The sequence below is a fragment of the Cucurbita pepo genome, chromosome 11, assembly GCF_057944985.1.
Source record: "Cucurbita pepo subsp. pepo isolate OVF chromosome 11, ASM5794498v1, whole genome shotgun sequence".
Taxonomy (NCBI): domain Eukaryota; kingdom Viridiplantae; phylum Streptophyta; class Magnoliopsida; order Cucurbitales; family Cucurbitaceae; genus Cucurbita; species Cucurbita pepo.
In genome coordinates this window covers 17,152,482-17,176,350 of record NC_141808.1, presented here as the reverse complement: position 1 = coordinate 17,176,350, position 23,869 = coordinate 17,152,482, and the positions used below count along the sequence as shown (strand labels likewise).

The 23,869-nt window shown below is 36.8% G+C and overlaps 5 protein-coding genes and 7 non-coding genes across 13 annotated transcripts; 11 read left to right on the top strand and 1 right to left on the bottom strand.

Moving 5' to 3' along the window:
* Positions 1-268: 268 nt before the first annotated feature.
* On the top strand, positions 269-2,523 carry LOC111804933 (uncharacterized). Its single transcript, XM_023689766.2, has 3 exons — positions 269-423; positions 1,206-1,411; positions 2,166-2,523. Exons 2-3 carry the CDS (start codon positions 1,230-1,232, stop codon positions 2,350-2,352), a joined length of 369 nt encoding a protein of 122 aa, XP_023545534.2. The 5' UTR covers positions 269-423; positions 1,206-1,229; the 3' UTR covers positions 2,353-2,523.
* An 844-nt stretch (positions 2,524-3,367) lies between these two features.
* Positions 3,368-6,522, top strand: LOC111804932 (putative phospholipase A2 homolog 1). Its single transcript, XM_023689764.2, has 4 exons — positions 3,368-3,582; positions 3,755-3,794; positions 3,902-4,021; positions 5,905-6,522. Exons 1-4 carry the CDS (start codon positions 3,484-3,486, stop codon positions 6,081-6,083), a joined length of 438 nt encoding a protein of 145 aa, XP_023545532.2. The 5' UTR covers positions 3,368-3,483; the 3' UTR covers positions 6,084-6,522.
* A 460-nt stretch (positions 6,523-6,982) lies between these two features.
* TRNAP-UGG (transfer RNA proline (anticodon UGG)) lies at positions 6,983-7,054 on the bottom strand. Its single transcript has one exon. It is a non-coding gene; the product is annotated as a tRNA-Pro (tRNA).
* A 46-nt stretch (positions 7,055-7,100) lies between these two features.
* Positions 7,101-10,102, top strand: LOC111804928 (large ribosomal subunit protein eL28z). The gene is made up of 4 exons (XM_087128062.1): positions 7,101-7,238; positions 7,459-7,606; positions 7,827-7,990; positions 9,770-10,102. Exons 2-4 carry the CDS (start codon positions 7,459-7,461, stop codon positions 9,908-9,910), a joined length of 453 nt encoding a protein of 150 aa, XP_086984188.1. The 5' UTR covers positions 7,101-7,238; the 3' UTR covers positions 9,911-10,102.
* On the top strand, positions 8,234-8,326 carry LOC111806204 (small nucleolar RNA R24). Its single transcript, XR_002816757.1, has one exon. It is a non-coding gene; the product is annotated as a small nucleolar RNA R24 (small nucleolar RNA).
* Positions 8,671-8,763, top strand: LOC111806205 (small nucleolar RNA R24). The gene has a single exon (XR_002816758.2). It is a non-coding gene; the product is annotated as a small nucleolar RNA R24 (small nucleolar RNA).
* LOC111806207 (small nucleolar RNA R24) lies at positions 8,839-8,931 on the top strand. The gene has a single exon (XR_002816760.2). It is a non-coding gene; the product is annotated as a small nucleolar RNA R24 (small nucleolar RNA).
* LOC111806206 (small nucleolar RNA R24) lies at positions 9,109-9,204 on the top strand. The gene has a single exon (XR_002816759.2). It is a non-coding gene; the product is annotated as a small nucleolar RNA R24 (small nucleolar RNA).
* Positions 9,354-9,447, top strand: LOC111806209 (small nucleolar RNA R24). Its single transcript, XR_002816762.2, has one exon. It is a non-coding gene; the product is annotated as a small nucleolar RNA R24 (small nucleolar RNA).
* LOC111806208 (small nucleolar RNA R24) lies at positions 9,581-9,674 on the top strand. The gene has a single exon (XR_002816761.1). It is a non-coding gene; the product is annotated as a small nucleolar RNA R24 (small nucleolar RNA).
* Positions 10,103-10,605: 503 nt separating the features above from the next.
* HAG2 (histone acetyltransferase of the GNAT family 2) lies at positions 10,606-13,786 on the top strand. The gene is made up of 10 exons (XM_023689759.2): positions 10,606-10,758; positions 10,899-10,940; positions 11,281-11,393; positions 11,519-11,587; positions 11,736-11,774; positions 11,863-11,939; positions 12,088-12,190; positions 12,537-12,618; positions 12,728-12,879; positions 12,989-13,786. The coding sequence occupies exons 1-10, from the start codon at positions 10,680-10,682 to the stop codon at positions 13,643-13,645; spliced, it is 1,413 nt and encodes a 470-aa protein (XP_023545527.2). The 5' UTR covers positions 10,606-10,679; the 3' UTR covers positions 13,646-13,786.
* A 248-nt stretch (positions 13,787-14,034) lies between these two features.
* Positions 14,035-23,248, top strand: LOC111805631 (Insulinase (Peptidase family M16) protein). Of its 2 annotated transcripts, none has more exons than XM_087128530.1 (21): positions 14,035-14,382; positions 15,311-15,557; positions 15,638-15,763; positions 15,928-16,065; positions 16,156-16,290; positions 16,391-16,648; positions 16,756-16,893; positions 16,982-17,051; positions 17,158-17,371; positions 17,976-18,081; positions 18,489-18,722; positions 19,283-19,447; positions 19,531-19,680; positions 19,765-19,856; positions 20,324-20,405; positions 20,518-20,601; positions 20,685-20,801; positions 20,893-21,003; positions 21,434-21,514; positions 22,366-22,560; positions 22,917-23,248. In XM_087128530.1, exons 1-21 carry the CDS (start codon positions 14,174-14,176, stop codon positions 22,989-22,991), a joined length of 3,027 nt encoding a protein of 1,008 aa, XP_086984656.1. In that variant the 5' UTR covers positions 14,035-14,173; the 3' UTR covers positions 22,992-23,248. The 2 variants fall into 2 exon arrangements, with proteins under 2 accessions (XP_086984656.1, XP_086984657.1); XM_087128531.1 differs by having other exon boundaries at positions 14,241-14,382; positions 15,316-15,557.
* The last annotated feature ends 621 nt before the right edge of the window (positions 23,249-23,869 follow it).

Here is a 23,869-nt window from a genome sequence, read left to right as displayed (position 1 = left end):
ACCCTTCCAATGTGAAGAAAGTGTGAAGCCTTCGGTTGGTTATGTCGTCATGATTGCCGAGGAAAAGGGCATGGGAGTGGGACGACACGTCGTTTCCATGTGTTTCGACCCCGAAAGTTGTACCGTGCAGCCACGTGGCACCCTATTTTCTTTCTTTTTTAAAAAAGATCAAATATTATATCAATTTTGATTTGGGCCGAGGTAAAAAAACAGGCCCAGGGTTCGGTTTGGAGAATTGGGCTTTTGCGAAAAGAGCCCTCAAAGTGTGGAAGAAGTCTACGCTTCGTCACTCGTCGTCCATTGAAATTCTCAAAATCCCAAGCTTTATTTTGGTTCTCTTCCGCACAGTCGCAGAGCTCGGCGTTCCACAACCAGCGACGAGAGAACGGCAGCCATTTCTATCTCTTTTGCTATTTCTCAAAGGTGAACGCCTTTTACATTCTCTTCTATATTTTTTGATTTGCAAGTTTCGTCCTCCGAGTCTTGTTTGATCCCTGTTTTTGCCTTTTACTCTGTCGTGTGTTTTTCTCTTGTTTCTTCATGATCTATTTATCTACTCTGTTGTATAAGTATTTCGTTTTGTGTTGATGTTTGGATTGTTGTTTCGAGTATTGGATATTGGAAATTGATTAGGGTTTTAGTCTTTTATCAGAGTAATTGAAAAGATGAATGGTTGAGCGATTTGTTACTTTGAAAATTGATTTGACTAAAATTTTCCATTGCTTAAGTTTAGAGGGAAAATTTCTGTGATTTGGGGCACTGTTGACGGCGGAATGGTTTCTCCGGATCTTTCTTGTCGACAGTGTGTGTCGGTAGGAAAATTCCAATTCCTCCATTTAGATTCTCTTCACCAGCTAGACGTCGATTTGCGTTCGATGAAGAAAATTTATTAACACTGCCGTGGGTTTCCAGATCTCTATTTACTTCTGCTTTTGACTAAGAAAGTCGAGGATCCAATTTGAAACACGGCGAGATGTTATCATCTTTATAAAATACATTGATTACTCTTCTCGTTGTCAATTGGTTTTGAGATGAAACCTCATGTTTTCTTATAAATAAGTCATTTTAGAAACGTTAAGAATGTCAAAAGTGTTATTGAATGCGTGATTACTAGGCTTTCTTTACTCTCGATGTTCCTTTGATATTTTGTAGAGTCTGATGATTAAGTTCTTGTTTCCCACATTGATTGAGAATTTTTGCTACAGTTTTTTAAGCTTTATTTTGAATTGATGGCGTCCAAGTTGCATCAGTTGCAATCCAAGGCCTGTCAAGCTTCTCAATTTGCGTTCAAGCACGGGTCTTCCTATTATAAGCAGTTGTTGGAGCAGAACAAGCAATACATCCAAGAGCCAGCTACTGTGGAAAAATGCAGCTTGCTTTCAAACCAATTGTTGTATACTCGGCTTGCTAGGTCATTACCTTCAATTCCCTTATTATCTTTGCATTTTACCAATGTGGTTCTCGAATAATTTCCATTGATATTACTTTCATGTTTTCCCCGATCCGTCATGCTTTTAGGATTGTGCTTGGTAGCTTAGCTTTGGTATCTTACACTTGCATCCAACAGGGGTGACTGTTTAGTTTGTGTTTTCATTTGCTTGTTCATCCATTTATCGATTCTGTCAACATTTTTCCTATTAATGATTCTAATCAAACCACTTTGGAACATTCACAACCACTCGAGAGCGTTTAAGTTCATTCATTTATTTCAATTCATGGAATAGTATACTCATTTGATCGATTTGGTTTTGACCCCCCTGTTACCTGTATCACCATATTTGAAAATGGGAGCATAGATGTACCTACCGTCTGTCGATGAAATTCTATATTATACTCACTCTCGCTCTCACTCGATAAGTTCTATCGTAATGTCTTTGTTATTTACAGTCCCTCATGTGTTAGTCTACATAATCCTTTTAGCCTTTTAATACAAACCAATACAATATCAGAACTCTTACAGCTGTATTACTGCACTGATTTCACTTTATCTTAAGTTAGTTAATTATCAACAGTACCATTAGACCATTAAAACGTAAACCTAAGATCCTAAATATGGTACTTCCTAAGAATCAGGTTCGCCGATGTACTGACTTCTTTATACGTGGTACGTTGCAAGATGAACTCCATTGCTTTACTTAACTTTTCACATTACATTGATTATGCAGCATCCCAGGTCGCTATGAATCATTCTGGAAAGAACTTGATTATGTGAAGAACTTATGGAAGAACAGACAGGAGCTGAAAGTTGAAGACGCCGGCATTGCTGCCTTGTTTGGGCTGGAGTGCTTTGCATGGTTTTGCGCCGGTGAGATCGTAGGAAGGGGCTTTACAATCACAGGTTATTATGTCTGAGATCGTCCTCAGTAATTTGTGGAAGGGATATTCCCTTTTCTTTCCCGCGGGTACTCCGCATACAATTTTTTTTCCTATTAATTGAGGATTCTGTGAGCAACTGTGATAGAGATTAATAATAATACTCCATGAATTCCGAGGGACCATAATGGATCCTAGAGTTGTTTTTCATTCATGCATGTTCTTGGTAATCCAGTTCTTAATTCTCAACTGGAAATCTAATTTGAACTTCTCAGCATTTTATGTGGAGCTTTTTACCAGATGATCTGCAGGTAGTTGTCGTTTGAACAACAATCTGAGGTATGTTCTAATCCATTATGTTATTATCATTTTTTTGTTTTCCATTTACCCAAATTTTTGGTTCCATAACTTTTTGTGTTTATTTTAATTTGGTTCTTAAAAATTCGACCACATTTCGTATAGTTTGACTCTATCGATGGTTTAAATAATGTAATTCGAGTTTGATGAGTTATTTTTTATTTCATGTTCTATCAATTAAATAATGTAACATTTTTCTATTTGTAAGAGCTCCGAGAGAGAAGTGGAAAATAAGGAATTATGATGTACCATATACGTCATTGTGAAACTATTTTGACATGGCGTTTCTATTTCAAATGTATTTGTACTAAAAAAACCAAATATGAACGTTTGATAAAAAATAAGAACCAATTTTTTTTATTATATATTATATTTAATAGGTTTGTTAATTTAAATATAAATTTATTGAATATATTGAATTTAATGGGTTCGTTAATGAATATATTGTCGACTTAATATAAATAAAATTTATATTAAATTTAAAGTTGAGAGACATTTTTGTAAGTTTAAAATTTTTTATTGAGAAATTAAAATTTTGAAGATTAAAATGAAATCTAACTATAAAATAATAAATAATTAATTAGTGGTTAAAATTACAGAATAATAATAATAAATAAATAAATAAAAGAATAATAATGTTACTTCCCTCTTAAGCATTAAAATAGTGATTGGTTATATAGAGTGGGGAGGATATATACATGTGGACCAATTCAACGAAGAGTTCATATCGCAGAGCCAATCGGACGGGAGAGACGCGGTACAGAAAAACTTCGCCAAAGGATTCTGTTTGTGGTCTGAAGAAGGCGACTGAAGATGGTCTGCAATACCAGCATTTCCCTTCGCAAACATGTCGCATCGGCGATTTTCCTTCTCCTCGTTCTACTCACCGTCGTCTCCGAGTGTTCCAGTCAGGTAATAATCTGCTCCTTTTGTTATTTTAAGAACTGATTCTGGAGAATTTGGATCTTAGATGCGTACATTTGGTTCTTCAGTCTCCTTCGTTTGTTTCTTGATGTGAAATTCAATTTGTTTGGCTTCTAGTCAACGATTTGGATGTTAACGTCAAATTTTCGTTGGATGATAGGTCGAATGCAGTAGAACTTGTGCTTCAGAGAAATGCAATAGTGAGTATATTCTGTGTTTTTATATGAAATTCGTCATCTATTGTTATTATTTTTAAAATTTTAATTTCTCATCAAATATTTATTTTGTTTGTTTATCTGAAAATTAGCTGTAGGGATTCGGTACGGTAAGTTCTGCGGAGTAGGATGGACGGGTTGTGCTGGTGAAAAGCCTTGCGATGAGCTTGATGCTTGTTGCAAAGATCATGATGAATGTGTTGAATATAAAGGTTATTGCCAATCTATGACTACATGCCTTATTGTTTCCTTTCTATACTTCGCACTGTTTGCCATTCCTCATCATTATACTTGCGTAAAAAGATTTCCCATCGATCTATATTCCTGTTTTAGTTTCAAGTTGTTGTGAGACCAATCGGGTGAAATCTGGGCATCCTGTTGTTGAATGAACTCTGCTGCATGCTTGGAAAAAGATACGTATGAGATTCAAATATTCGACTGCAATTTCTACCCTTTGAGAATAGAAGAATCGAAATTTGCTTTCCCAACAAGATCTTTCTCAACGAGGCTACCCCTTGTTTTCATGCCCCTTAAATCATTTCCGTTCTCAAATAAATTCCTGTTGAATACTTCATCCTCAGCCAATAGTATGATAATGTCCACTTTGGATATAAGTCTCATACCAATCGAGATGGTTTTCTTCATTTTCCCATGATCTTCCCCCGTCCGTAGTCAATGTGAACCTTTGGTCGCACTTTCTACAATCTTCCACCAAATAAAGTGTCATGGAGCCTCCCCGTTCTAGGGCTCACCATCTGTTTGTTTGGCATCCAAAGGCTCTTTCAACATGGCTAAGTCAAGAAGGTAATTATGATACCATTACAAGAATTAGAAAGAGAGAGAAGAGAATGTGATCATAAAAGTACTTCGTTGTTCAACATTAGTGGTTGGAGAAGTAATCCTATTTATAGGACTCTCTGAAACAATATTAACTTACGGTACGACTGTATACTAAAGCAGTATTAGCAAAGATACAATCGTAACAAGCTCTTAACAACCAATGAGTTAAGTCTTAACACCTTTGGCTTCTAAATTCTTAACAACCAATGCTAAATGTCATCAAACTCCAAGCCACCAGTTTCTCCCTACCAACATACATCATCAATAGATCCTAACTAAACCTAACCATGGAGAATAGCTACTTCCATTCGAGGAAACTGTTGTCCTATAGTTTAGTCCCGACTTGTGAGCTGCTGGGTTGGCCACATTAATAATGTTAGAGAGGTTAATGAGTTGTTTTTCTAAACCCGAGTCCTCCCAGTTGCTTGTGGATGATGTACTGCAATTTCCTCTGTCATATGCTTACCTGTGAGAAGCTTCATCAGATTCTTGATACCTCAAGGTTAGGGTGCTTCCTTATACTGCCAGCGTGTAGAGGCTGGTTACCATCCTCAAAATGCTTATGCAGGCTATAATAAACACTTCTGGTTGTTATTATAATTTTTTTTTTTGACAGAAGACCAAGAATGGTTGAATAGTCTTTTGTGTTCTTCACAACTTTTAAGTAGAATCCTTCGTGTCATTAACTTCGGAGTAGGATGACAGACTATCACATATTAACTCCCTTTTCAAATGCATGTTGCAGTAGGGACGTTGAACACTTTTGCCTCCATTGTAGTGATCATTGAGTGGATTACATCAGTAAATGCCTACGAATAGTCAGTTATTTATATTATGCACATAGTAGACTTCTGTTTATTACGGATCAGTAAAGCTATTGGCCTCCTGGCCATTGAAAAACAAAATTAGATACAAAATTGGAGATATTAAGGCATGGCCAATTGGCATATTAAAACAAAGAGGAGACACTAGACAGTCACCAATGTTTGGTGTTGCTAAAGTCTATATCTTAGATCTTAGATATCTTTTATTTATCTGAAATACTACACATTTCAAACTTTGTAGCACTAGATTACAGGAGACCAAGCAGTTTATATATATATATATTGGTTCATTTTTGCAATATTGTTGTACCATGTTTTCTTTTTGTTCAATTATGATTTTGGGTGGAATTTTAACAGTTGGAACTTGAGAGTCACTCTGTTTAATATGTTTTGTTTCAAGACCAATAACATATATCCAATGGGTTTTTCAGGTTTAACCAATATTAAATGTCACACAAAGTTCAAGAGTTGTATTACGAAAGTGCAGAAATCTGGGATGGCTGGTTTCTCACAGCAGTGCCCTTATTCCATAGCTATTCCTACAATGGTAAATGGCATGGATATAGCCATCATGTTCAGCCAGTTTAGTAGCGGAAAGTTTGAGCTCTGATAGCCACTTTGGTAACTCAACTCGCTCCATCATCCCCGCCCACAATTCATGCCATCAGTTATTGCTCATACTCCCCCAAAACAAGGTGGATAGCTTCACAGCACTGATTCATTCTTTTAAATAATATTCTATTGGATTAAGAAATCTCGAACAGAGGACTTGATCCTCATTTTTTTGTCCCCTTTTAACTGTTATTTGGACCATCTGCACTTTAAGGATGTTTTTAGCATAGTGAAAGAAGATTCCAATAGGCCAAATTATTTCATGTTTCATGCTTCTTCAATAATCAATAGCTGTTAGGTTTTGGTTTCCCTCCTTATTGTGCGTCAAATACTCCATTTTTAAGGAGTCACCCAATGTGTGGGCAGACTGTTGCAAGTTATCTTCTGTTCTTGGCTTTTCGTTTGAAGTCGAACAATAACAGTTTATCGCGTGACAATCTCTTTTTTTTTTTTTTTTTTTTTTTTTTAATATTTTTTTCTTATTTGTTGTATGGTTGCAGCCTTATATGCACCTAGGTATTGGTCTTTCCATTTTAATGCTCGTTTTTTTTTTTCACTCAAGGTTTTTTTTTTTTTGGTAAGGAATTGTAAAAAAATTATATAATCTTTCTAACTTAAATTATATATGTATATGACAATAGTTGAAAATAGTTTGTCGTTGTTTAATTAATTTCATAAACGAAAATAACATAAAGTTTATATTTTTTTAGATAATAGTTTATATGGTATTAAAAAATTAATTGATTGTTTTATTATTACTCTTTATTTGTCCGGTTAAATAATTGAATTGATGGGTAGTCGAATATCTATATGGTATTTCGATTTTATTTGTGAAGTACAACATTTAGAGAATGGGTTAACAAAAAAAAAAAAAAAATTAATTTGGGATAAAAAAAAGGGGCGTTCCGAGAATCGAACTCGGGACCTCTCGCACCCAAAGCGAGAATCATACCACTAGACCAAACGCCCTTATTTGTTGTGAAGCGAGTTAAGTAAAAAAATAAAAAATAAAGATAATACATATTGAAAATTTTTAGGGTTTTTCAGTGAAGTTTTTCGCAATATAAGGATCAGTTAGGGCTCAAGAAGCGGCAGACGGAACCAGCGAACTCTCTTTTGTTTCTGCATCTCTCTACCACTTGTTGCAGCGCAGGTCCGTTCGTTCTTCTAGATCTTATTTTCTCTTTTGTTTTCATCGTCTTCAATCAGATTTTGATCCATTTTTCTGATTCAATTGTGTATGTCTCATTTCAACTGGTATACTTACATTTGTTGCTGGTCTCCATTATCAATCTTCGGAATATATTTGTTTCTTGTTCATCGGATTAGTTGTTCCGATACTTATTATTATTATCATTTTAAATCTTATGTAGATGGCGAACGTTCCGGGTCAGTTAGTCTGGGAAATCGTTAAGAAGAACAGTTGTTTCCTCGTTAAAGAGTTTGGCAATGGCAGTGCTGGTGTTCAATTCAGCAAAGAGCCTAACAACCTCTACAACCTCAACTCCTACAAGCATTCCGGTAAGATTCTAATCAGTCATCTGTTTCCATTTTTACTTATTTAGTACCATCGTTTAAATATGAGTAAGATATTTTCTCCTCGATATTCATGATCTGTCTTCATCTCGTTTACCCCTTTAACCAGTTTTACCTCAGAGACGATTGGCATTTTGGGTTCTGTTCTAATGTGTTGGGTTTATTACTAATTTGTTTATGGAACTTTCTTTGGGTGCTCTTTCAGGGTTGGCCAACAAGAAGACGGTGACTATTCAGCCAGGAGGCAAAGATTTGTCTGTATTGCTTGCGACAACAAAGAGAAAGAAGCAGAATAAACCCGCGAGTTTGCTCAACAAATCTGTTATGAGGAAGGAATTTCCAACTATGGCCAAGGCTGTGACTAATCAGGTAACTTGCCTCTCCTTAATTTTTCATTCATGTCCATTGTGATGAAATTTGTGATTCCCAAGTCAGCTAATACCGGTCTTTTGTCAGTTCTGCTTGCAGTTACATATTATATGTCGATTTCCCGTTTAATCTTTTTGGATAAGATCTTACCTGCCCGTGTGTTCAATGAGCAGTCAATAAATCTTCTGTTTATAGTTTTCTTGGAGTTCGTGATTGATTTGAATGTGAAACTGAATGTGCATTGTTGCAGTGATGAGAAGCTAACATGTAAGAAGGGCCACTTTCGTAGTGGCATCTTTGATGAAATCTATTTGTTACGCTTGGCTTCTGAGCATAATTTTCCATTTTCAACCATGTTAAACTAAATCATGTTAAACAATGAATGTTTTGGTTTAGGTGCTCCCTTTCAATCTCTTTTATGAGAAAACTAAACGACCCAAAGTTTGACGGGGTTGTACTTGTGGGCAACTGTAAAACTGTTAATGCGATGATGACCTCCTAACATGTGTGGAGGTCACCCTTATAGCGGCATCTTTGATGAAATCTTTTTGCAGTTCATGGCTTCATTTCATTTTCCTGTTACTTGCTCATGTAGGATAATATCAAACTTCTGCTAACATTATACAACAGAAATTTAAAGGAACAACTAGGGGTGGGCAAACATTTTAACTGTTACTCTTGCTGCGATGATGAGCTGTTAACATGTAAGAAGGGTCACTTTCGTAGTGGCATCTTCGATGCAATCTTTTTGTTACGCTTGGCTTCTGAGCAATAATTCTTCTTTTAGTTGAAAACAACTTTGAACCACATAAATTTGCCTTACAAGTTATTGAACAACTTTAACTGTTGCTGCGATGATGAGCTGTTAACATGTAAGAAGGGTCACTTTCGTAGTGGCATCTTTGATGCAATCTTTTTGTTACGCTTGGCTTCTGAGCAACAATTCTCCCCTTTAGATGAAAGCAACTTCGATCTCTTAAATTTGCTATGTTTGTTTGGATCTCTGGTTATGTTCCTCAACACTTATATTCATGTAATTTTGAATAACTTCCTCGTGTAGCATAATATCCAACTTTAGCTAATATGTCAACCCTAGGGGCGGACAAAAGTTAACTCTTACTGCTATGATGAGCTCTGCTAACATGTAAGAAGGGGTCACTTTTGTAGTGGCATCTTCAGTGCAATCTTTTTGTTACGCTTGGCTTCTGAGCATTAACTCTCCTCTTGGATGAAAACAATTTCGATCTTTTGTATTAGCTTTGCTTTGCCAGATTGGGTCTCTGATTATATTCCTCAACTCTTTTTTCATATTATTTCCCGTATCTTCCCCTTAGCATAATATCATACTAAAGCTAATATTAACTGTGTGATGATGAGCTGCTAACATGTAAGAAGCGGTCACTTTCGTAGTGGCATCTTCAATGCAATTCTTTTGTTACGCTTGGCTTCTGAGCATTAATTTACTCTTGGATGTAATCAACTTGGAGCTTTTATTGTGCTTTGCTTGATTGGATCTCTGATAACTTCCTCATGTAGCATTATTTAAGCTTGAGCTGATATAATTCTCTACACCAGAAAGTTAAAACTGTTACTGCGATGATGAGCTGCTAACATGTAAGAAGCGGCCACTTTCGTAGTGGCATCTTCAATGAAATCTTTTTGTTACGCTTGGCTTCTGAGCTCTAATTTGTGCTATTGTACTACATCTGTGTATTGTTTTCTTTATATTAATAGTAATTAGATGTGTCTCTAATTTGGAGTACTTATTGATTTTCTCAGGTGGCTGACAATTACTACCGACCGGACTTGAAGAAGGCTGCCCTTGCAAAGCTAAGTGCAGTTCACAGGAGCCTGAAAATTGCCAAGTCAGGTGTGAAGAAGAGGAACAGGCAAGCTGTTAGGACCCGCGGTAGGAAGTGAAACAACGATGGTTTATAAGGATTTTTTTTCTTCTATTTGAGCCCCGTTTTTATACCCTGTTGTTTCCAATGTTCTAAACCGAGCCATTTGCAGGGCTTTTCATTAAACTTTTTATGTACCCTACTTGAAAAATTAGGATTTTTGACTATTTTGGTTTATATTTGAGCATCCTGCCCTTTGGATTTTTGTTCATTCAAAGAGATTATACTAAATTTTAGCTTAAGAGCTACTACGCATTGAGTGTTCTTGATCTTTAAATTCTTTTTTAATTACTTAGAAATTAAATCAATAGTTTTCTGAGAATTGTCATGACTCGTTCATGAATTAAAGCTCTTCATATTAAAATCTATTTTTAGGGTTGATGAATAGCTTGTTACAATCAACTGATTATCTATTTATTCCACAATTAATTTTGCAGTATAATTAATTCCACAAGGGTTATATAAAAATAATTTAGTTTTTTAAAATATTGATTTTGTAAGGAATTCTTTAGATCCAAAATTTAGATACATAAAATAAAAAATTTAGATAAATTGAAAAATTTAAATCGATACAAATAGCGATTAACCATGTAATTTCATATTCCAAAAGTAAAAATAATATTAGGGGACACACAAATGACCCGTATGAGATCCGTGAACCCGTTGGGTCGGCCCGAATGGTGCAGTGTTCCTTCTAATGTATAATGTAGCTCTGATATTTCGGTTTGTCCGGACGAATTTCCCGCGCCTCGTCTTCATTATTCCCGCTCAGTAAACCCTAATCCAAGATGGGTCAGAAGCATCAACCCTCTGCTGATCCACGCCCCGACACTAAGAAAAAACGTCGCGTCGCCTTCTCCAACATCGGTAACTTCTCTTCTCATTCTGTCTTCTTCTCATTTCACTCAATTTCGTCCATTCTTTTCGTTAATTTTCAGCTTCTCCCTCCCTTGGTAGCTCACTGGAACATGTTCCCTTTTCTCTTTCTATCTCTGGCTCTCGCGCAGATACTGGTATTCCCGCGAAAGATTGCATCAAAATCTATCTGGGTACGCCTATTTCCCTTTCTTCGCAGTTTGATTTAAGTGTAATTTTGTTTGACTTTGCCTGTGCTTCGTTTGAAATAGCTTTTCCCGTTTCGTGGACACTTTTTAACTCCGTGTATGTTATAGAGTTCATGTGGTAAGGTTAAATAAAGCTGTAATAGACGTGTACTGAGTTGGGTTATAAATTCAAAATTATTGCTGCACTCTCTGTTTAGAGACGAAGTACGTGCATGAATTGGTTTGGTTTGAAATCCAATGCTTGGTGTTCCAAGAAAATGATTACTTAATTCAACTTGTTTGGGTAATTTTTTTTCTCTATTTCTATGTTTATGCATTGCTGCAGTTTCTACGAAAGAGGAAGTGGGAAGTACAGACAGTCTTTGCATTGACCCAGTTGACTTGAACAGCTTCTTTGAAGATGAGGATGGAAAGATTTATGGCTACCAAGGTTTGAAGGTAAACGCATGGATCCGTAGTTTAGAGTAAATCTTTTAGCTCGTAGTGTATGTGGAATGATATATTTATCTAATATGGATTGATGATGTCGCTGGCTGTATTCTGAAGTTCTATGTTTATTGCAGATCACTGTATGGTTCAGCATTGTCTCATTTCATGCCTATGCTGACATTGTTTTCGAGAGCACGTCTGATGTAAGTGCTTAAATGTTTTCATGACCCTTTATGTTAACCTGATTCAATTAGGTTAACCTGATCTTGCTCCTCTCTGAATGCAATTGTTCTTCCTGTTCTTCTATTTTTGGGCATTTAGGAGTGTAAATGTTTTTGATGCTTGTTATAGGGTGGTAAGGGCATTACAGATCTGAAGTCTGCACTTCAGGTGAGCATCTTGAAGTACATGATTTAGAATCCAATCATTTACTGGTACTTGAGGATTGTTCTGATAATTAAACACTGCTTTTTAACAGAATATATTTGCTGAGACCCTTGTGGACAACAAAGATGACTTCCTTCAAACTTTTTCAAAGGATGCCAATTTTATTGGGTAATTCTCATGATCTGTTACGCCATTTTTGTAGAGTCTTCCGTGTGCCTTTTTTAAACCTTAACATTATACTCTGTTGTCCTCGTCTTGTCATTTTGGTTCATAACTTATCGATAATGTATTGTTCCCATTGTTAACTATATTGCAGATCCCTTGTTGCTGATGGAGAAGTATTACATCCTAAAGCTTCCTCCAACGGGCAATTTAACGAGGCTAAGTTTCATGTACAAGCAGCTAATTCTGATTTGGAGGTGCTTTTCCTGTTTGAGTTCTATGTCACTGTCATAGTGAAAATTTGTCTCTTAGATGTTTTTGTGCTGCTGCTTCAAGTTGTGTATGCCTTTTTCATTCGCAGATTCTTATTGCTCTGTAATTTTATGAGCCTTTTTCCTCAGATTTTTGGCAGTGCGTTAATTTGGATCTTGTTTGAGAAAAAACTATAACGTTTATGTGTCGTTATGCCATTCTATATCGATGTAGTAATCAGGCAGTGACCTATCCCATGCATCCTTCTTTATATTACTTCAAAGTTCAATGCTATTTAGTGTCCAGATGAATGCCAAGTTTCATGGTTTGTCTGATTGCCTTCTGATCCAGGTGATCCGCTTGCCTATGGACAAGATGGCTGGAAGAAACCTCTACAGTCGTTTGGTACCTCTTGCTCTTCTTCTTATTGATGGTATTTCATCCCTTATTTTTGATATCTCATTTAATTTTGTCATTGGAATTTTGTTTTAATGTTTCAGAGACCGAGTAAGTATAGGGTTTTTTGTGTATGATTTATTTAGGCAGCAGCCCGATCGATGTCACTGATCCAAGATGGGAATTGTATGTTCTTTCTCAAAAGAACAATGGTCGAACTCATCCTCGACTGCTTGGATTTGCTGCCCTTTATCGTTTCTACCACTATCCCGATAGTTCTCGTTTGCGTCTGAGTCAGGTTTAGTACTTTCTGGAGCTGAGTTTAGTGAAGGAATTGTGCTTTTTATGCCTTCATTTGTTGTCATTGTCCTTGCATATCCATTTACTGATGCCTTGCATTTGTTCAGATACTTATACTCCCGCCTTACCAGTGTAAGGGGTTTGGACGTTTTCTTTTGGAGGTTCTGAATAACGTTACAATATCGGAAAACGTTCACGACTTCACCATTGAAGAGCCAATAAGTAAGCTACAGCAGTTGCGAACTTGCATCGATGTTAAACGTCTGCAGGGATTCAGCCCCATCGAAGAGGCTGTCAGTTCTGCCATTTCGCAATTTAAACTCGGAAAGCTATCGAAGAAGATCTCTTTCCCTCCACTTTTACCGTCACCTGAGGCTATCGAAGCTGTTAGGAAAAGTTTGAAAATTACAAAGGAACAATTCTCACACTGTTGGGAGGTACTAATCTATCTAGGTATCGAACATGACAAGCACTTGGAGGATTTTATTCTTGCAGTTTCAAGTCGAATGCGAGATGATTTGTTAGGTGAAACCACAGACGCAGAAGGGAAGCAAGTGGTCGATGTTCCTACCGATTATGATCAAGAGATGTCGTTCGTGATGTTCAGATCAACGAACAATGCAACTGGCGTCGAGCTGGACGAATCACGAGCTAATCAAGAGGAACAGCTCAAGAAGTTAGTAGATGATAGAGTGAAAGAAATCAAGTTAATTGCACAGAAGGTATCTTCGGATCAAATCCGAAGCATTTTCAAACCGTCCTAGAAGGAACTCTCTTTTCACAAAAATCAGTCCCTCTGATTAACTGGAAATGAACATTCGCTAAAAATAATATATGGTTTAATTGTTGTATTTTATATTTATTATAATCCAACTTTGATCCAATAATTTTTTTTAATGTCTTGATATCTAAGATCCAAAATTTATGGAGTTATCGTTGGTTGATCGTTTGATCTCTTTTCTCGATAAGTGTCTTATTCAAACAATTGCCGCAAGTGAAATGATTATGAGAATCAAGAATGTTTCCATTGCCATTTCTGTCGTTGATACAGTGCGAGCTCTCCATTGACTTTGACCCATTGAGCTCCAAATTGAGTAAAATCTAAGATATATATATATATATATATATATATGTATATATATAGAATTGGGCCCCCGTCGAAACCCGACAACAAAGCTTCCACATGCTTCTTCCTCTTTTCTCTACGGCCTAAAGTTTCCTCCCCCTTCGTTGTTGTTGTTGTTGTTGTTCTCCTCCGCCCAGAATTTGGGACTTGAGGGACATACGCAGACATGGATTTGCTTCCTGCGGAGACTTCACAGATACCGAAGAAACATCGATTCAGGTCCCTCAAATTGGTGAGCGTCGATTTGGACGCCGTCCTGGCCGAGAAGCCGTATGGTGTCGAATATGGCAAGCTCGACAATGGATTGTGTTATTATGTTCGATGCAATTCGAAGCCGAGAATGAGAGCGGCTCTTGCGCTTGCTGTCAAGGCCGGGTAAGTGCTTCCTACTCTACTTTCGGTATCGGATCCTCCCAAAGTTATGACACTTGGAAGGATTAGTGTGATATCAAATTGAATTATACCTAGGGATTACGGAATTCAAGCCACCGTTAAAGTTCTAAACGAAATGTCGATCAGTTTATGAGAATGAAATGTTGCGTGCGATGTCTTTCTGTAGAGAATATGGATTTGATTTACTAATATTTGATCAATCGACATTTGCAGAAGATTAATGGTTTTTCATATAATCGATGCTTCGTTGTCAACTTATTGAATAACTTGCTTGCCTTGGAGTACTCCTGTTAGTCCATTGATATCTTTTTCTTTTCATAAGAACAAAATTTCGTTGATAATCATCGGGAAACATAAATTCTGCAAATACCTTCCTTGAGAGAGCGTCAATGATTTAGGAATCCGCATCTTTAAAAAACAGCATAGATTCTGCAAACCCAAATAATCTCTCTGGTCATACAGAAGCTGGAAGATTGAGTTCTTTAAACTATTAGGCCAAATAAAACTAAAGGCGAACACGTCCTAAAGTGCCCATCAAAGCTAGTTATTATACTGGCACTCAAGGTATATGTGCCAAACCGATCTCTTACTTCTGCAAAGAACAAAGTGATAATGGTGGAACACAGTTGAAGCTTGATTAATGTCTAAAAACCCAGATGAATTAGAGACGGTAATGGTCAAAATTTTGGATTAGAAGTGTACTAATGACATAAACTTATACTCCTATGCTTCAAGTACTAAAAGAAATAATCTTTGCTTGGTTTATTTTTAACATTAATATGTTCGCATATCCATACAATCATCATGTCAGATTCTTAATTAGATTATGTTTCTTCTCATTCAAACGTAAGTATATAAATTAGTCACAGACATACTAGTGAAACAAGCTGAATTATCAGGCTTCTGGCAGGTCAGTTCTGGAAGAGGAGGATGAGCGTGGAGTTGCTCATATAGTTGAGCACCTTGCATTCAGTGCCACAAAGAAATATACAAATCATGATATTGTCAAGTTTCTTGAAAGTATAGGAGCAGAATTTGGAGCTTGTCAAAATGCTGCCACATCTGCTGATCACACAGTGTATGAGTTATTCGTGCCAGTTGATAAGCCAGGACTGTTATCTCAAGCCATATCAATACTCGCTGAGTTCAGTTCTGAGGTACCTTGGTTGGTTATCCCCTTCACATTTTTTCCTCTCCAATTGGAATTTCTCTTTGCTGACTACCGCCTTTTACAAAGATTCGAGTTTCTCAAGATGATTTGGAAAAGGAAAGAGGAGCTGTTATGGAAGAATACAGGGGGAATCGCAATGCTACAGGAAGGATGCAGGACGCACATTGGGCTCTGATAATGGAAGGTTCAAAGGTAGTGTTCCTTGATTTTCCATTGATTCATTAATTTTTCTTTTTACCTTTCTTTACTTTTTTGTTCAGGACTAATTATCTAAGTAATAATATTTTCATCTGTTTCTGGTAACTTGATGTTATGTGTTTTATGTTGTCTCTAATGCTGTACTTGGGTGATGTCAGTATGCCGAGCGATTACCAATTGGGTTGGAAAAGGTAATTAAAACTGTGTCTGCTGAGACTGTGAAGAGATTTTACAGGAAGTGGTATGATCTGCATAATATGGCTGTGATCGCAGTTGGAGACTTTCCTGATACTCAGGTGTGTTTTATCAGTGTACAAGTTTTTGTATTGAGATCACAAGAGAATGTTTCCATTTGAAAATATCTAATGGTGACCCTACATCTTTAGAGCGTGGTCGAGCTGATAAAAGATCATTTCGGACATATACAATCTGCATGTGAACCTCCCCATATACCAACATTTCCAATTCCATCACGTGATGAGCCATGTTTTTCCTGTTTTGTTGAATCTGAAGCTGCTGGGGTTAGTTCACTGTTAAACCATGGTGCAAAATTATTATTGCAGAGTTACGAGCTTGAAATGATTTACTAATTCTTTTTTTTGTTTTTTGTTTTGGTAATAGTCGGCTGTGATGATTAGTTACAAAATGGCAGCAGATGAGATGAAGACTGTGAGAGACTTCAGAAATTTACTTGTAGAATCCATGTTCCTTCAGGCACTAAATCAAAGGCTTTACAAAATATCTCGTGGCAAGGATCCTCCATTCTTTTTATGCTCAGCTGCAGCAGAAGCTGTTGTTCTTCCACTGAAAGCTTTTATAATGAGCTCATCCTGCAAGGAAAAAGGAACTGTAAAGGCACTGGAATCTATGCTGACTGAGGTATGGCTGTGTGCTCTGACTTAAACTTCAACATCTTCCTCTTTTAGTGTGATATTCTTCATCTAATGATGTATGCATTCAATTACCCATGTCCCATTATGCTTCAGGTTGCAAGAGTACGACTTCATGGGTTTTCAGAACGTGAAATATCTATAGTTCGAGCCCTACTGATGTCAGAGATTGAATCGGCCTATTTGGAACGTGATCAGATGCAATCAACAAATTTGCGAGATGAATATTTGCAGGTGCGTTGATGCTAAGATTTATAATGAAATTTGGTGTATGTTAATATATATCACTACTTCTGATGTAATATCTTGTTTCTTTGAGCAGCATTTTTTACGAAACGAACCTGTAGTTGGGATTGAATATGAGGCCCAGCTCCAAAAGACTCTTCTACCTCGTTAGTGTTCGTTTTTTCTTCGTAAAATCTAATAATGTTTAGTTTTCTTTGATGAATTATATAATACAACCATCATTTTTCTCTGGGGTATTACTTCTCCTCACAGATATATCAGCGTCAGAAGTATCTAAGTATTCAGCAAAGTTGACATCATTGTGCAGCTGCGTCATCAAGATAATAGAGCCACGTGCTTCTGCAACCGTTGACGGTTTAAAAAATGTTGTCATGAATATCAATCGTCTTGAGAAAGAAAGAAGCATTCCTCCTTTGGATGAAGAACATATCCCCGAGGAAATTGTCAGTACCATGCCAAATCCAGGGTATCTATAATTTTTATAACCCTGCGTTGTTCATGTTGAAACATTAAAATCTCAAGACCCTTGGGTCTCGCATCCTTACTGATTTGTCATCTAATATGGAACTTGTTTGAGAATTGTTTTTCATGTGTACATACATATGTTCTATGGAACTCAATAAAACCGTGTATGAATAACTATTGTTTAAAATTTCTTTTTTTTTTTTTTTTCCATGACAGCTAATAGAATGGAAAATCGTTCCAAGTTCGTGAATAGTGATTTCAACATATTCAGTAACATTAGATCTGCATGTTATCCCGTGGTAGTTCATAAAAATGTTTTCGGAAAGAAAATCAGAATGCTATTTCAGAGAGTTTCTCTCGCTGGCCTTTGAATTTCCAATATTCAATTATTAGGCAGCAATGGATACGAATTGAGTTAAAAGAACACATAAAGAGTATCATACTCAATTCAAAATCATATAAAGATTAATGCATGTTCTTAATTTTGTTTAATTCCTTATGAAAAGCTCCTCACTTTTGAAGGTTCGAATTCAGATGTTCACTAGGAGACTCAGTTATTATTGTTATAATGGTGTGGTAACTACACTTTTGTGATAACATTTCAGGAACATTTTGCAGCAGCAAGAATATCCCAACATTGGAGCTACCGAAATATTTCTATCAAATGGCATGCGAGTTTGCTATAAGTGTACAGACTTTCTTGATGATCAGGTACCTTGTTTATCTGATATAGTAATTTCTGCTGCTAGTTTTACTAGCAATGAACCAATCAATGTCAACTTAATATTTGCTGATGACATTACAACCATCTTTGACATGATAAATTTTACTGTCCCCTTCCTAACACCCGAGGGGATAAAATTCAGAGAGCAGTTTGCTTGTACCCTATTTAGGGATTTAGTCCATAACGTATATCGCCTTAGAAGGTTATATCATACTTGAAGAGATTGTGAAAGCACGAAAAGCATGGATCTGTTTTTACTTTAGGTCTTTTCGTAAATCTGTTAATATTATTTCTCAGATGCAATGGTCCACGAAATTTGAATAGATTTTCTTCTATTGCTCCTTCTTAGTCTAAGTATCTCCTGTACATCTAACATACCATTTTATCTTAACAGGTAATATTTACAGGGTTCTCTTATGGGGCCTTATCTGAACTCCCAGAGAGAGAGTATAGTTCTTGCTCGATGGGTTCAACCATTGCGGGAGAGATCGGAGTGTTTGGTTATCGACCTTCTGTACTAAAGGATATACTTGCTGGTAAGAGAGCTGAAGTTGGTACAAAGCTTGGAGCATACATGAGAACCTTTTCTGGTGATTGTTCGCCGTCGGATCTGGAAACTGCCCTGCAGGTTTGTTCCCTGTTTTCATCTCCATTACTTATTTTATAGCCTTTAAATGAAAAAAGACAATAAAAATATTTTTTCCAAAATGATTAAACATATATGTCCCCTTGGACCACTTCCTAAGTTCCAAATTTTCCTTCATCATATGTGGATTTTGCTCTTGGTGATTGGCCTAAACTGATGTTATGATTCCTGTTCGTGCATGGACATATATCTCCAAATCTTTTTCTTGATTTCAGTTCTGGGTCAACTATTTCTTATTCTATTCACTGCCCTTTACTTTTGTGTTTATTGTTTGTCATGCATATGGCCTTACAACTAATATAATAGGACTGCCTTATCAAAACAAATAATCTTTTATGATTTAGCTGCTGACTGTGCCTAATCAATGAGGGTCGACGAACTTTTAATCTGTAACATCTGTGTTTTGAATTATGTGAAGGATTCAGTCAATGTTCGAGCAGCTTATTTCACGATTCTAATTTAAATTAGCGAACTTTCAGAAGCATTGATTATAAAGAAATTTCCCCTTAGACCATTTTTTGACTTTCTGTTTCTCTGCACAGCTTGTTTATCAATTATTCAAGACAAGTGTGACACCAAGAGAGGAGGATGTAAAAATTGTTATGCAAATGACAGAAGAATTTGTGCGTGCTCAGGAGAGGGATCCTTGTACTGCATTTGCGAACCGTGTGAAGGAGCTTAATTATGGAAAGTCCTATTTTTTTAGGGTATGCTCGTTACCATGCTTTTAAAAAATTTTATTATTTTTTCTATAGTATTATCTTTTTGAATTTTTATTTCTTATTTCCAGCCAATTAGGTTAAGTGACCTTCAAAAAGTTGATCCACAAAAGGCCTGTGAATATTTCAACAACTGCTTCAGAGATCCATCCAACTTTACTGTTGTAGTTGTGGGGAATATTAATCCTTCTATAGCTCTTCCTTTAATACAGCAGTATCTGGTATGTGTAGCCTTATATTCTTCCTGCTTACACGCAGCAACCTTTGTCGTTCAGGTTAAGTAAGGTTTTGATTTCTTTAATCAGGGTGGAATACCAAAGCCTCCTGAGCCTATTATGAACTTCAATCGTGATGACCTGAAAGGCTTGCCATTCACTTTTCCTACAAGAATAGTTCGGTATAGTGCACTAACCTTGTATTCAAACACATTGATTATAGGAAAAAGAAAAACATGTTCACCAAATGTGTGATATAATTAATCTGTGGGGAGGGAGAGTAGTCCAAACAAAACTAAAAGAACAATGTTTCGTCTTTTGTTTTCCATTCAATGCCTCTTTTTTTCTTTCTTTCTTTCTTTTCTTTTTCTCATATGCTGTTAGTTAAGGTGTTACATAAAAGTTGTAACAGCTCAAGCCACCGCTGGCATGTCCTTTTTGGCCTTTCCCTTTTGGGTTTCCCCTCAAGGTTTTTAAAGCGCATTTGCTGGGGATTTGACAGAGGTTTTTACACCCTTATAAAGAACGTTTCGTTCTCCTCCCCAACTGATGGGGATTTGACAGAAGTCGTCTAGAGTGAATTTCCATGTGTTTTTGGTTCATAAATTTATTACATTCTTGTGGGATTTTTTACACCCTTGCATTGTAGAGAAGTGGTATATAGCCCGATGGTTGAAGCCCAGTGTTCAGTACAACTATGCTTTCCTGTGGAGCTCACAAATGGAACCATGGTATTTCCTTCCATTTTATTGTCAAGGAAGGGTAGATTGTAAATAAAGTGTCCTGTTTATTACTTTTTCCCCCCAATGGTTCATCATGTGTTTTGTTCAAAACAAATTGCAGGTTGAGGAAATTCATTTCGTAGGGTTTTTGAGCAAATTGCTTGAGACAAGAATGATGCAAGTTCTGCGTTTCAAGCATGGACAGGTATCTATATATTTTGTAGGTTTTCTGAGTATTTGTTTTATTTTATTCTTTTGCTTGATTCGCGGTTTACTTATCTGTTCCAGATCTATTCTGCTGAGGTTTCAGTATTTCTTGGAGGCAACAAACCTTCAAGAATTGGTCCTGTTCGTGGTGATATTAGCATAAAATTTTCTTGTGATCCGGGAATCTCATCGAAGCTGGTTTATACATTATCACAATCAACCTTCTTTTACTTTGTTTTCATTAGCAAATTTAGCTGACAAAATTTTGTGATCCTGAAATTTTTAAAAGGTTGATCTTGCTTTGAATGAAATACTACGTCTTCAAGAAGAAGGGCCTACAGATCAAGATGTTTCGTCAATCCTAGAGATTGAGCAGAGGGCTCATGAAAATGGACTGCAGGTTAGTTTTCGTTTATGAAAACTTATTATTACTTCATGAAGGATTTAGTAGAAATAGCATTCCACTTGTTTTCCTATCTTTAGTAGCAGCAGCTCTTTTAGCCTTGGTTGATGATCGCTTGGCTTGACTTGTCCAATGAATTGCAGTCTCTGAATCACTCTCTCTTTTCCCATTTCTTTTTCTCTCCACCTTCCACTCTCCTCTATTTGGTATGGATAAGTGAAAGGAAATACTCAAAAGAGAATTTCGTCTTCAAATTAAAAAAAAAATAGGTCTACTTGAACATGCTTCAAGGTGTTATTTTCATTTACCCTTACTTGGCACGACTGTAGTTTGGAAGTTTATGATCCATTATGATGTCAACTTCCAGAAAGAAAAGGAGTTGGTTTTCAGTTGTTCCTAGTTTTATGGATTTTTGGTGTTTTTGCAGGAGAATTATTACTGGCTGGACAGGATTCTATGCAGCTACCAGTCAAGGATATACTCTGGTGATGTTGGAACTACTTTTGAGGTTAGTGGCATTTAGTGAGTTTTTCTTTCCATCTTTTTCTCTGTCGATACTTCAAGTTGTTTAAAATATCTATGAAATGTGGCTTTCACCACTTGTGATGCATTATCTATCAATTGAGTTCTTGATTTAAGCATGTATTAGCTCAAGCCCACCGCTAGCAGATATTATCCTCTTTTAGCTTTCCCTTTCGGACTTCCCCTCAAAATTTTTAAACGCGTCTGCTAGCAAGAGATTTTCATACTCTTATAAAAAGTGTTTCGTTCTCCTCCCCAACCGTTGTGGGATTTCACAATCCACTCTCTTTCGGGGCCCAACGTCTTTGCTTGCACTTGTTCCCTTCTCCAATCAATGTGGGAGCCCCTAATCCACCCCCTTCAGAGCACAGCATCCTTGCTAGCACACTGCCTCATGTCCACCCCCTTTCGGGGCTCAGCCTCCTCGCTGGCACATCGCTCGGTGTTTGGCTCTGATACCATTTGTAACATCTCAAGTCTACGCTAGCAGATACTGTTCTCTTTGGACTTTCCCTTTCAAGCTTCCCTTCAAGGTTTTTAAAACGTGTCTAGTAGGGAGAGGTTTTCACACCCATTCTTCTCTCCAATCGACGTGAGATTTCACAGTTTACCTATGCAATTGTTTGAAATATACATGAAAAGTGGCAATGAAAAGTGGCAATCAAATGTAAACTATGTTTATCTATCTTAAAATAAATTGTGTAGTTTCATTGGGCAATGCTTTGGAATGGTAACCGTAAAGATAAAATGAACTCTTGACATTCTCCAAAGAGAGATAAATTGATATACCACCTGTTGTCATAAATTCTTTTGTAAATTGGTCTGGTTTTGAAGCAGATCCAGGACGAGGGACGTTTGAATGTCAGAAATTCCTTGACACCATTGACAGCACAACTGGCACTACAGCGAATACTGCCATTTCCTTGCACAAAACAGTACACTGCAGTGATTCTATTACCAAGTTCATATCGCTTCAAGAAACTGAAATCATTCTTCCGACTTGGTCTATCATCTCCTGCCACAGACGCTAAGGTTAGTTTCATACCGGTTCTCCAGTCACTTGCTACACTCCACAAAGTCATAATAATGCATGCAATTTCTTATTTGAATTTTAAAAACACTCCTTAGAAAACAACTCGGGTTTCACTATTCTTTCACTCGGTAAACCAGCTTCCCTATACAAAGAAGATACAGGCGTCGTATCCAACGGGTTGAACTTTTTGATTCCTTGATCTTGTGGGCAACTATACTGCATAGAAAACTTTGGACCTCCCTTTTAAGAGCCATTCCTTCCTTCATTCTTTCTGTTTTGTGTTGATATTTGTGCAATTCCATTGGTTTGGGAAGATTTACATCATATATGTGGGTGTGTTTGTTTGGGTGAGCAGATCTTAGTGGGCGTTGCGGGTCTAGCAGTTTTGACATTTAGCCTGTGGAGATATTGGAGAAGTAACCAAAAATGATGAAAGTGTATGCGCTTCCGGTTGGTTGCCGTTGTATTAACTTAAATTCTGGCGTACATACTGTGATGATGAATTGCTGAGAATGAGGCATCAATCAACGGAGCTTTCCAAATGGAGGGATCCAGCTTTCCTTTCTCCACTGACTTACAAGCAAAAGTTATTTATAAACACCTCATATTTGCAACAGATTATTGTGTAGAGATTGATTAAAGAAAGAGGCAGTCATAATAATAATGAGCTGTGTGTTTATCATTTCATTTGCCCATTCTTCATTTCCTTCCTCTATAACCCTTCAAACTTCTCTCTTGTTTCGATCTCTACACTTCCACTGCACCGCTTAAAATGATTCCGAGTTCGAGTTCCTAGCTTTATTGTCCTTCGAACTTTTGACTTTTTGGTCAAGAGCACATGTTTTCACTCGATGAGTTATGATGTTCTTTGTTAATTTTGCTCCATTTATTTTCACGATGATACGTAGAATTAAGTAGTGGAAATGGGTTTATTTTACAACAATGGAAGTGGAAATGGGTTTATTTTACAATGGAGTTGATTTGTGACAAATTTGGTGAAATTGTTGGGACCTATTTTTGCTATATGTCTCGTGAGTGCTTTTTTGCCGCTCGCGAAGTTGGTGTATTCTTGGGTACATAAGTGACAAGTTTGGTGAAATTGTTGGACCTGTTCTTACTATATGTCTCGTGAGTGTTCCTTTACCGCTCGCGAAGTTGGTGTATTTTTGGGTACATAAGTGACAAGTTTGGTGAAATTATTGGACCTGTTCTTACTATATGTCTCGTGAGTGCTCCTTTACTGCTCGCGATGTTGGTGTATTCTTGAGTACATAAATGATATTACCATGCGTGAATAAAGAAAACTTT